We start from the raw sequence: 13,120 nt of genomic DNA, 5'->3' as shown, positions 1-13,120 counted from the left end.
TGACCCTAAATGATTATACTCACCATTTTTTACTTTATATGCAGCATAAGTTAAATATTTAACACATCTTAAAATATGCAGTTATCCCAGAAAGATCTCATATCTCAATGTATTATTAAATAAAAAGAAGTATGTGAAGTGTTGTCATATCAATTCTAGAAGGTTCTTCATGATTATTCTTACTTAATAAAAAAGAAATTTCTAACTGCATTTCCTTAAATGTTAAATATTAAAAGAACGCTTTCTATACGTAGTGCCTCCTAATGGTTGAAAAGAGCAATCAGAGACTGCTGTATTTGTACAAGAGAAGAGAGCAAGTCCATGTCAAGTATATGTAAAAAGTTTTTAAAAGTTCTTCTTCAGATATAGGAGAAATAATAAAGGACCTTGCCTGCCTTCCAGGAATTTATAATCTCCTAGACAAGTAAAGCAGGAAAGAACACAGAACAGAAAGTCTGCATTTGAGTACTGGTGCTGCTTATTCTTTTTGACCTTGGGCAATTCAATTCAAGGAATATTCATTAATTATAGTTCAAGGAGTAAGGCAAAAAAAAAAAAAATTTTTTTTTAGCTCAAGGAGCTGGGGTGGGGGGGTGGGGGGAGGGTGTTAAAAATAAAAAAACAGGTAAATATAATACAGTGTAGGGTGGGACAGAAGAGGTCGAGAAAGAAAACAGACCAAGTATTCTAGGAAACTTTGAGAAGGGAAAGAACACTAAAGATGGGGGTGGATGGGTGGGGAAATCAGGGAAAGCTTCTCAGGAGAGGTGTCACCTGGGCTATACACCGAATAAGAATTCTGAAAGGCAAGAGGGGCTGTATTCAAGATACCAAAAACAGCTTGTCAGTCAGTCAATAAGCATTTATTAAGTATCTACTATGTGCCAAGCATTGTGTTAAACTAAGGCAAACAGAAGAGAGGTATAAAAGTCTCTTAAATGCTCTGAAACTCAGTTTCCTCATCAGTAAAAATGAGAGGGCTGGATTATATGGTCTCTAAGGTTCCTTCCAGAGATAACTCTTAAAACATACGTCAGAAAGAATAGGAAAAGAGAGCCTAATGGAATCCTGTCTTACATGGCTGTAAGAGACTATAGCTCAAGAGACTATAAAGGTCCAACTCCAGCATCTTCAAAGGAGCTTCCCAGGGTTATTATCTTAAAGAGGCATTTGGTTGCTTTATACTTAAAATTCTTCAGGAGGAGATTCTACAACTTCCCTAGCTAGCCCCTCATTCTTCCACATGCTGCCTGATGGTAAGGACTGTTAACTATTCAACTATCTGGCAGAAAGGATATTCCGCACAGTCTAAAACATATGTGTATATTTGATAAATTCCATCAGATGATGGCTGAGAAAAGCAACAGTAAAGAGAGGAACTCGGCATTCTGTGCTGACCAATAAGTTAACTGATCCAAGGAAAACTATGCCAGGCCTCCCAGGCAAATAAAAGCTAACCTTCTGAGGAAACTTGGCTCTTGACAGTATAGTTAAGCTCTCACAAACCTGCCTAACCTGCACTGTTGTATAAAATACAGGTGAGATGAAGAAAATTTAGACGACTAGTGTCAAAAATGAAGGGTATTCTCTGTGTTCAACCTTACCTTTCCCACAGTCATCCACTCACGCATTTCTTGGGTATCAGGAATTTCAGTGGTGCATTCTGGGAACCATGACACCTGTTCACAGACACTTGGCTGCAAAACAGAGCAAAAATAGATGGGTAAGCTTGGCAGTCTTGCAAAGGAATCCTTGGTGGAATCCAGGCTCTCTAATGTTCTAAATCAAACCAGAAGCAAAAGGTTCTAGCATGGAAAGGGGGAAAAAGGGAATGTGGAATAGAGTTAATAGCATGATAGGATTTTAGAGTTGGAAGCAACTTTTGAGTACTTTTCAATTCAATTCTCTCATTTTATAGATGAAGAACCTGATTTATCAGGATTCAAACCCAGGTCTTTCAATTCTACCATGCCATTAAGCAAGTAAAGAATGAATAAACATAGATCAAAGCTGGGAACCAGTATGTTGTTTAAGTTCCAACCTTTGAAGAAAACTTCTAGCTCTAAGCTAACCTCTTGAGCCTTGAAATTGCCTTCCAAACCTTAAGAGTTCCTCCACCAGAAATCCGGAAAGATCACAGATATGAAGCAGCTCTCTCTTTTGGCCTTTTTCTAAAGCATTATTCACAACGTGACCTGAAGCCAACTAAATGAAGTTCTACTTCAAGTCATCTGGAGACATCTCAGTTAAAAATCAGCACTTTGCCAACTTTAACTCTATGAGGCTAATGACAAAACCTAACTCCGTCCTCTTAACAGAGAAGTGGCAAACTCTAATGCACAAAATGAGGTCAGACATGACCAGCTCTGGGGTCACACATGGCTCTGCAACTGCCCTTACAAGTTACATTAAAAGTAACACCCATATCTTATGTTGACTAGCTTAGCTAACTGCTTTTTTCTTCTCTATTTTTTTAAAAAATCTTTCTTCTGAAATATGGCTCCCTGAAAAAGAGGAGGAAGGAATGTATCTGTAAATTTATGTAATATAAAAACAAAAGACATTAATAAAAATAAATTTTTTAAAAAGTAATATCATACTTTACAAAAGTTCTAAGATGATATTACAGGCTGACATGACTGCTTGACAAAGGCTGGCTGCAGGATAGTACACACACTAGGCCCCCCGATTACTGAAAATCTCCGAAGGCTACCAGTCACAACTGACAGGCTTCCAATCCAGGTCCCACACTATGACTTTAGATAAAGACAACCACCTACTGTTGCCTCTGATTCTAGGGGATACCATGTGGATATTAGACTGTAAAGCAAGCCAGTTTTAGGCAATTTTTCTAAAGAAAAAAACTATTTATATATTATTATGTAACATTAATATATTATATATATATATATATATATATATATATATATATATAGTTTAGAACAGGCACAACCAAATGTTCTATTCCTTCCAATCATTAAGAACACAATTATAGGAGGCTTGCTTTACCAGACTTGAGATTAAATAGTCAATTCTAATTCTGTTTTACCAAGGATACCCAGAATCTTTGTATATTTCCATACAAATGAGGCCAAGGAAAGTATTCTGTACTTCTAAGGAGAAAGGCTACATGTAACAAGCAATTACAAATATTTACTCAAACCCTCACTGTCACATGCTGGTCTTTTCCCCAGCAGCCACAAGGCAACTCAGCAGGACCACCACCAGAATTCATTAGCTCTCAGACTTTCAGTGCCTTACGATGAAACCTTATTAGGCTTTTATCATTTTCTATGCTCACTGGATCTCTCTCTCCTCCTTGCACTGGAGCATCAGGAACAAACATAAAATATCAACCAACATCATAAGTACAAAAAAAGAGGTGTATTTTTTTTGTTATCAGAGCTAAAACAAACTAGTCTAAACTGTGACAAAAAGAATAAACACAATGTAAATATCACATGGGACTAACTGATAAATAAATCAAAATTTGGAATCAAGATACCATAAAATCTTCAACGTTAAAAAGGCACCTCGTGGTCATCTAGACCACCTCAACATCAACATAGAATCCCCTCCCTAATCTAAAATCATTCAGACTCTGCCTTAACACTTTCAATTACAGAAAGCTCATTGACCTCATGGGACAGCTTCTTCCACTCTCCTGAAGCCTGAATCGTTATGAGACCTTTTCTTACACTGAACTAAAAGCTGCTTCCCTGCAACCTCCACCAAATGGTCCTAGGTTTTTTTCTCTTCCAAGAAACAGAGAATAAGTCTATTCCCCTTTCCACATCAGAGGCCTTAAAATATTCTAAGACAAATTTCATTTCCTTCGCTTAGTCTTTTCTTCTCCAAACTAAATAACCCCAGCTCTTTCAAACATTCCTCAGATGAAAGGGTTTCCAGAACCTTCATACTACCTGAGCCCCCTTGCTTTGGGTGCACACCAATGTTAACATCCCAACTAAAATGTGGTGCCCAAAACTAGACAAAATTTAATTTTAGTTACCTCTGGTTCATCTCTCCAGTCCACATTGAGTTCCTGATCAAAACCCTTTAGTGTCAGCCCTAGGCCTCTTCGACCTTTCTGATTAGAAGCCTCAACAATGTCTTTCCGACCCTGGCTGTGTTTGCCCAGACCTTCACCTTCTCGGAAGCCCATCTTTGCCTGAAAAAGAGAGAGAAATGATGGAGCATCATTAGTGATAATTAGTGATGGTAACTGCGTTCAGTTGAGTGTATATCCAGGCCAACTGGTAGCTGAATAAATGCGAAAGGACCACAAAGCTGTAATTAAAGCACCAGGAATATTTAATGAATCTCACTGGAGGTTCATAGGACTGCCCTTCTAGCTAATTCTCCTGATTAAGTGAAAAGTAGATCCAGAGCATAGAAGTGATAAAGGGAGTATAATTTAAAATGAAACTGCTTTGAGGAGTAACCTCTACATCACTCTGGTTCAGAAGAACAATCCCACGAGGCAAGGGCAACAAGGAGTGCTATGAGCTGCTTAATCATATAATTAACTTAAATCTTTCATCATGTAAAACTGAGGTCTGAAAAGCACAATAGGGTCCTAGTATGGTGAAACTGTAATAAAGGTACAATTGCTCACAAAGATTAAACTAAATCCTGGGGGGACTCATCAGCTATACATCCTGAGGGAAGGGGAACTACTCCCCAAATGTGGCATGCATCTACCTAATGAGACACAAGGAAGGTTTCCAGAAGCTATAATTTCTACCACGGATTCATCCTTTTACATGAGCTTCCATCTAGGAGACATAACACCATTGACACACATGGAAGAAGTAACATAGTCTCTTGATCAAGTTCCTGTTATATCCACAAAATCATTCTCTAAGTTTAAGGGAGTTACGTTTTCCTGTGTTACCCTGAGCCACAAACCCAAAATTTCCCATTTCCCCACATTCAGTATTTATAGCCCAAAATTTGTATTCTGCCTATGACTTCAGAATCAGCTATTCCCATTACTGTACAAACACAACAGAGACCTGACAAACAGGATTTTAAAAAGTAGCCTGCATGGGGGCAGCTAGGTGGCACAGTGGATAGAACACCAGTCCTGGAGTCAGCAGGACCTGAGTTCAAATCCGGCCTCAGACACCTAACACTCACTAGCTGAGTGACCCTGTGCAAGTCACTTAAAACCCCCACTGCCCAACCAAAAAAAAAAAAAACCAGAAAAACAAAAACCCAAAACAAAATCAAGAAGAAAGACTTTCCACTGGAAAAATCCTTATCAACCCCGATTGGGAAGAAGAAAGAGAAAGATATTCCCCATTCATCATAGCCTCCAGAAGTTGCTGAGAACCTCTGAAAAAGCAGTCATCTTATTAAATCAGACTTCAGTGAGGGAGTCTGACTACAATTTCTATTCACTTACAAATACATACCTGAGAATGCACTTTAATAACAGGATACCTGTGTCTGAGTGTGTGCATCTGAAGAGACAACCTGACATAACTGAAATACAAAGTCTCCAGAAACCAGAAAAGAGTCTTCCTCTGTCCAAAACAAGAGAAATTTGCTTGCTTCAGTTTTCCTTAGCACTCATCTCTAACATGTACTAGTGTGACGTCTCATTAAGTTCAGAAAAGTAGCCATATACTCCCCAGAATCTCTATCTAGAAAGTGGCTAGAAAAACTCTCTCCACACCCAGTGTAGATTTCTCTTCTCTCATTCCACGGCAAACCTTCCAAAACATAGACTCTAACATACCATCATCTTTTGGGAAACACTGTTGTACATGGAGTAGCGGGAGGAGGTGCCCTCCACAAGGGAGTCAGCTTTGAAGTCATTGCTGAAGGAGCCAGATACAGGTCTTTTCTCCTCATTCTCACTGTCAGATCCACTGAGGCTGGTGGAAGACTCTGAAAAAGAAAAAAAAGAAGATATTTAGAAAAGTTATGACAGGTCAGGATTTCATTCATTTGTTGAAGAAATAGTTAAGAACTACTGACAGAATCAGAGACCTGGAAAGGACCCTAAGAGTTTATTTGATCCAGTCCCTGACTGAGGAACAGAAGATCAGAATGGCTAACTACTTGTCAAAGGTCACACAGATATTAAGAGGCAAAAGAGTAATGGGAAGAGAAAAAACACTAGAACCCAAGTCATCTATCCTACTGTATTCCTTTCTCCTACTACACCAAGATGTTTCTTAAGATTTATTGAGTTGTTTTTTTAAAGCCCCGTTAATGGGTTAAAGACTCACTATCTGACAAAAACTTCTGAGAAAAGTAGATAGCAATCCAAAAAGATACATGGTTTAAATATAAAACTCATATCACAAACGAATCAGAGAAGCAAGGAAGAAATTGCCTTTCAGAGCTACGCTGAGGAAGAATACATGACCAAACAAGAGATACAAAGATATAAAAATGATTTTATATAAAATTTAAAAGGCTTTACACAAATACAAATCAGCTAATATTAGAAGAGAAAGTTAACTAGGAAAAAAAACTTTTGCAGCAACGCTCTCTCATAAATGTTTCATTTCCAAGATATATAAGGAAATGATTCAAATTTATAAGACTAAGAGTCATTCCCAATTGATAAATGGTCAGAGGATATGAACAAGAAGTTCTCAAGTGAAGAAATCCAAGCTATCTAGAGCTACAGAAATGGAAAAATGGAAAAAAATGCTACTAATCACTAATAATTAGAGCAATGAGAATTAAAGGAATTCTGAGGTTCTACCCCATATCCATCAGATTAGTAAAGTTGACAAAACAGGAAAACTGGAGGGCTTCAAGGAAAACAGGCACACTGATGTACTGCTGGAACTGTAAATTGGTCCAACTACTCTGGAAAGCAATTTGAAACTATATCTAAAAAGTCTCTAAACTGTGTACATACTCTTTGATAGCACTATTGAGACCTATATCCCAAAGATAGCAAATTAAGAGGAAAAAGTCTGACATAAAAAATATTTATAGCAAGTTTTATTATAGTGACAAAGAACTGGAAACTAAGAGGATAGTCAATGATTGGGGAACAGCTGAACAAATTATAACAGATGAATATAATGGAATGACATTGTGCTATAAGAAATGGGTGAAAGAGAAAACTTGGGAAGACTGGTATGAAATAATATAAAGTGAGGAGCAGAATAAGGAGAACAATTTATAATAAAAAATTTTAAATGAACAGTTTTGAAAGACTTAAGAAATCTGATCAATACAATGATCAATTATGGTTTCAAAGGACCAATGATATAGAATGCTAACCACTTCCTGACAGAGAAGTAATGAACTAAATATACAGAATGAGACACACATTTTTGGACATAGTTAACATGGAAATCTGCTTTGTTTAACTATGTATATTTGTTACAAAGGTTTTGTTAGAGAGAAAGTAGAGGAGGTGGTTAGGAAAATTAAAAAAAGTTTAATAGCTGGAAGAAAAAAAAAACAGCTAAATGGGTTGTAACAAGTCATAATACCCCAGTGAGGAGTAGTAAAGCTCAGAAATATTTCATATTTCTTACTGTTTGCATTTCCTACTAGGTCTACAATTCACAGCAGAAAAGGACAAATGTGGTCCTTTTTTTTTTTTTTTTTTTAAACCTGTTGCCTCCCCTCAGTGCCTAGCAGAATGATGCGAAAGGAAGGCATCATTTTGCCAGGCAGGGCCTGCTTATGTCCTGGAGCCTAAGAACACACAGGCAATAACTCCTTCTCTCCAGGACCCTCCCTTCCCCACTGCTGCAGCGCTCCTCCCATCACTCAGACAATGTGTAGGTGTACCGTACTAGTTCTCCTAGCCCTATAAAGTAATTAAAACAGAAAGAAATGCAATTTTTAAAGAAAGTTTTTCACAAATCAAATATGCTTAAGAAAAAATAGGTTTAATTAGAATAGATGTTAAAGACTAAGATCCTTAAAGGGACTTCTCAGAATTACCTGGGGTTTTAGAGAATGACAATGCTGTTCATTATATCCAACTTCACTTTAAAACGTAACATTTTCCTTTTACATAACTGCTTATAACTGGAAAGGCATATCACTACTTTTATAACTTATAAGCCATATGTAAGGATTTTTGTTGGTACATAAATGAAAGAAGAGGAGTTGTGAGGTAATGAAATATTTTCCCAAGGAAAGGGAAAGAGTTAGAGAAAAAAATGAATTAAAGGGGATGTGTGTCTGTGTGAAAAAGAAATTGGTAGACCTGTGAATGGGTACATTCACATACAAAGCAATCTGGAATTATACACAAATTTACCAACCAGGGCATGCCTTTTAACTCAGCTATACTTATACCCAAGAGATCAAAGGAAGAGGATTACATATGTTCAAAAATATTTAGAGTAGCTGTTTATGTGCAAACAAAAAACTAGAAAATAAGGAGATGTCCATCCATTTGAGAGTGGCTGAACAAACTATGGCACATAAATAAGATGGAATACTACTGTGCTATAAGAAATGAGGAAATAGATGATTTCAAAGAAATGTAGAAAAACATAAATGGAAACAGAGTGAAATGAGCAAAATCAGAAGAATAATTTATACTAAAACATCAATACTATAAAAACATTTTTGAAGACTTTTATCATCTGATGAAGATGATCAGAACTAAGCACAATTTATACCATAACAATAACATTATAAAGACAAACAATTTGGAAAGCTGTAAAAGAACTATGATTAACCCAGTGATCATTCATAATTTCAGAGGATCACCTACTGGCAGGGAAGTGATAGATCAGGGTACAGAATGAGACAAAAATATATTTTTTAATCTGGCCAATGAAGGAATTTGTTTTCTTTCTTTTTCAATGGGGTAGAATGTAGGGAGAGAAAACAGATTTGTTAATTTAAAAATGAAAACAAAAATAAAAAATAGATGGCTAAAAAGAAATTGCCTGAGGTGGAATTAAGTAGAGTTTAAATCATAAAATTGTGTATAGAAGAAAAGGGTGGGAAACAAGATATGTATACATGATTCCCTTCAAAGAAAATACAGGGGCAGCTAAGGGAAATGTGTGGTCAACAAATTTCTTGCATTGGCCACCAGGTGGCACCACAAACTAAATCAGCTTGGGGGTGAGGTAGAGAGGGCAGAATAAATCAACAAGCATTTATCAATGACCTAAGGGGGTGGGGTAGAAGGAAAGGAAGACACAGTGTAACCACTATTCCTACAAGCAGGTTTACCCTACCCTACAATATACACGGAACATGGGCAACGTATGAGTGTCCACACGTGTGGCTTCTCTTTTGTTTCACTTAGTACCAAGAAGCGCCATGACACTCTTAGCTAGAAACACTGCAGAAAATGTCAGACCTGGACTGCTTTTACTGAGCATTCACTGTGAACAGTCATTTAACTTAAATTGCCTCTTTGAAACACTTCCCTTTATAATATCTAGGGTCTTAAGACTCAAGGGGCTACAGGACAAGGACTGAAAGCTTGAATCCCAGTAACGAATGGCATCAATCTTAATTGTGCATGGAGTAATCTCTGAGGACAAGCAAGAAAAGTAGCCCAGAAAGACAACGATGACAACTATTCAGTCAACACTTTCATCCTCTATTTTCTCCTTTACTCCAGTATCTGATGAAGAAGTGGACCTCTTCCTAGCTAAGACCAACCCCTCTACTTTTACCCTTGGGCCAATCCCCTCCCATCTTTCTCCACCAGTCCGTCTATTCAATCATCTTCCCTTTAATCTTCAATTTCTCTCACTCTGGCTCCTCTGCTGCCTAGAAAATATCCAGTGTCCCCCAACTTTAAAAAAACCTTAATTTGACCCAACCAGCCCCTCAAACTATCATCCTATATTCTCTATCCATTTTTCAATCAAACTAAAAAAAAAAAAAGTTGTCTATATTCTTTAGCTCCACTTCTCCCTTCATTCACTTTTCATCCCTTTGCCACCCAGTTTCCATCCTCAGAGGACTGTAGAGTTGGAAGGCGCCTTAGGTCATGTAAGTCCAATTCTCTTATTTTACTGATGAGGAAACCTGAGAGAGAGAGAGGTGAAATGACTTGCCTGAGGTCACAGAGTTATTAAAGTGCCAGAGTTAGTATTTGAAGTCAAGTCATCTGACTCCAAATACAACACTCATCACTGAACTGAAACTGTCGTTTCCAAAGTTATCAAAAACATGCATAAAGCACTTTGCAAACTTAAACTGATATATAAATGTTAGGTATTATTATCATCTCAATTATAAATCCAGTGAAAGACCTTTTCTTACAGTCCAGGACTATCATCCTTTTTGACCTCTCTATAGCATGTGACCATCTACAATAGGTGCCTTTACTTCCTCTCCTCTCACTCAATCTTAACTCCCTGCAGTCTGACTTCCAACCTATCATCCAATCGAACCTACTCTGTCCAAAGTTACTAATGATCTCTTAATTGCCAAATCTAATGGCCTGTTCTCAATCCTCATCCTTCTTGACCTCTCTTTGCAGCTTTTCCAATCACCCTCTTCTTGATACACTCTTCTCTCTAGGTTTGTGTGATGCTGTTCTCTCCTGGTTCTCCTCCTGCCTGATAGTTCCTGTCTCCTTTGTTGGGTCTTCATCCATATCATGCCCAGTAACACTGGCACTACCCCACAGCTCTGTTCTGGACCCTCTTCTCTCTATATACTATTACACTTGGTGATCTCATCAATTCCCAGAGTTTCAGTTATTTCTATGCAGATGACTCTAAGACCTACTTGCCTAGTCTTGTCTCCAGCTTTACATCTCCAACTGTTCTAGATATCTAGAACTGGATGTCCCATAGACATCTTAAACTCAACATGCCAAAATTTAATTCACTGTCTTTCTCCCAAAACATTCCCCTCTTCCTAACTTCTTGATTACTATTGAGGGTATCACCATCCTTCTAGTCATGTAGGCCCAAAACCTAAGTGTCATCCTCAACTCTTCACTCTCTCTCACTCCCCATATCTAATCAAGTGGTCAAGTTGTGTTTCTACCTTCACATCTCTAATGTACTCCTCCTCCTCCTCTTCTTCTGACACTGCTACCATCCTGGTAACAGGCTCTCATCACCCTCATACCTGGACTATTCTAATAGCCTATTGGTTGGTCTCCCACCACTCCAGTACAGCCTCCACTCAGCTGTCAAATTGATTTTCCTATTAATCAGGGAATGACTGAACAAATTGGGGTATGTGATTATGATGGAATACTATTGTGCTATAAGATATGATGAGCAGGATGCACTCAGAAAAACCTGGAAAGACTTACATGAGCTGATGCAAACTGAACTGTACTGTGTACAAAGTAACTGCAATATTGTAAGATGATCAGCTGTGAATGACTTAGCAATTCTCAGCAATGCAACAATTCAAGACAACTTTGAAGGAATTATCATGAAAAATGCTATCCATCCCCAGAGAAAGAACTGATGGTATCTGAATACAGACTGAAGCATACATTTTTTACTTTATTTTTCTTGAAGCTTTTTTTGGTCTACGTTTTCTTTCACAACATGACTAATATGGAAATGTTTTGCATGACTACACATGTATAACCTGTATCAAATTGCTTGCCTTCTCAACGGAGGGAGGAGAAAGGAAGGGAGAAAACTTGGAACTCAAAGTTTTAACAACAAATGTTAAAAATTGTTTTACATATAACTGGGGAAAATGAAATACTAAATAATTTTTTAAAAATTGATCTTTCTACAGCAGAGGTATGATTATGTTATCTCCTCTAATTCAATGGAGTCATCTCTGAGGACAAACCAGAAAACTAGTCCAGGGTCCTTACTGCTTCCAGGGTAAATGTAAAATACTCTGTCTGGCTTATAAAGCCCTTCATAACTTGGACCCTTCCTACCTTTCCAGTCTTCTTACACCTAATTTCTCTCGTGTACCCTAAAATCCATTGAAACTGGCCCCCTGGCTATTCCTCAGAACACAACACTCTATTTCCTGACTCCAAGCATTTTCATTGACTATTCCCCATGTTTCAAATACTCTCCCTCCTTACTATTTCCTACCCTCCCTGGCTTCTTTCACGTCTCAGCTAAAGTCTCACCTTCTGCAGGATCTTTTCCAGTCCTCTTAATCTCAATGCCTTCTCTCTTACACTAGTTTATCTTTATCCAGTTTATCCTGTACAGATTTTGTTTGCAAATAGTTGTTTCCAAGTTGTCTCCTCCATTAGACTGTGCGCTTGACAGCAGGGATGGTCTTTTGCTTTTCTTTGTGTCCCTCGCATTTAGCAAATGTCTTACACAAAGAAGGTGCCTATATTTCAATATAATAGTTTCCTTTATAATCCCATTTTATGCACAATCAAAAACATTATTTTGGGGCAGCTAGATGGCACAGTGGATACAGCACTGGCCTTGAAGTCCGGAGGACCTGAGTTCAAACGTGGCCTCAGACCAAACACTTGACACTTACTAGCTGTGTGACCCTGAGCAAGTCACTTAACCCCAATTGCCTAAAAACAAAAAAAAAAAACCCAAACCATTATTTTAAGAAAGGATCTATAAGTTTCATCAGCTTGCCAAAATGACCATTACCACAAAAACAGTCAACAACACCATCCCCATCATTTTATAGACTGAGAGAACTGAAGTCCAGAGAGATTAAGTGAATTGGCTAAGTTCACTCAGTTCGCAAATGGCAGAGGCAGGATTTAAACCAAGGCTCTCTGACTCCAAAGACAATGCTCTCTCCACTACACCATGAACTTCACGTAGATCAATAGCCCAACTAAAACACACATTCTATAAGGACAAGTTCTATTTGCTATTTAGTTTGTGCCCTAAGAGTACCAAACACAAGAGCTGTTTAATAAATACTTGTGGATTTTACTCAATAAGATCTTGGCACTGCAACAACCATTCTTGGGTGGCAGACAACTCAAGTACAGACAATATCTGAGCACCGCCTTCAAATTTCATGGCTCCATTCAATACAGTCTAGTAAACACCAACATACATTTCCTGCTGCCTTTACCCACGCATTTGAAGGTTTTAGTTGATGGTGCTGAACATGCTGGATAGTACACAACTCCTTTATGACAGTGCATGCAGCCCGTCTCCCTCCTCTTCCATCTCAAGAGCAGACTTTGCCTTTACCAGTTTTCTTATTGAGATCTCGAGAACAG

The 13,120-nt window shown here is 38.0% G+C and overlaps 1 protein-coding gene across 5 annotated transcripts in view; it reads right to left on the bottom strand.

Annotated features, from left to right (window-relative positions):
- Positions 1-13,120, bottom strand: part of CMTR1 (cap methyltransferase 1) — a 152,814-nt gene that overhangs the window by 32,321 nt on the left and 107,373 nt on the right. For all 5 annotated transcript variants that reach the window (XM_027876243.1, XM_027876245.1, XM_027876244.1 and 2 more), the window contains 3 exons: positions 5,747-5,898; positions 4,013-4,171; positions 1,605-1,697 (listed from right to left, as the gene is read on the bottom strand). In XM_027876243.1, coding sequence (XP_027732044.1) covers positions 1,605-1,697; positions 4,013-4,171; positions 5,747-5,898 — 404 coding nt within the window. The remainder of the gene's footprint in view (positions 1-1,604; positions 1,698-4,012; positions 4,172-5,746; positions 5,899-13,120) is intronic.

Source organism: Vombatus ursinus, unplaced genomic scaffold, assembly GCF_900497805.2.
Source record: "Vombatus ursinus unplaced genomic scaffold, bare-nosed wombat genome assembly UNPS02014811.1, whole genome shotgun sequence".
Taxonomy (NCBI): domain Eukaryota; kingdom Metazoa; phylum Chordata; class Mammalia; order Diprotodontia; family Vombatidae; genus Vombatus; species Vombatus ursinus.
This window is presented reverse-complemented; position numbering and strand designations above follow the sequence as displayed.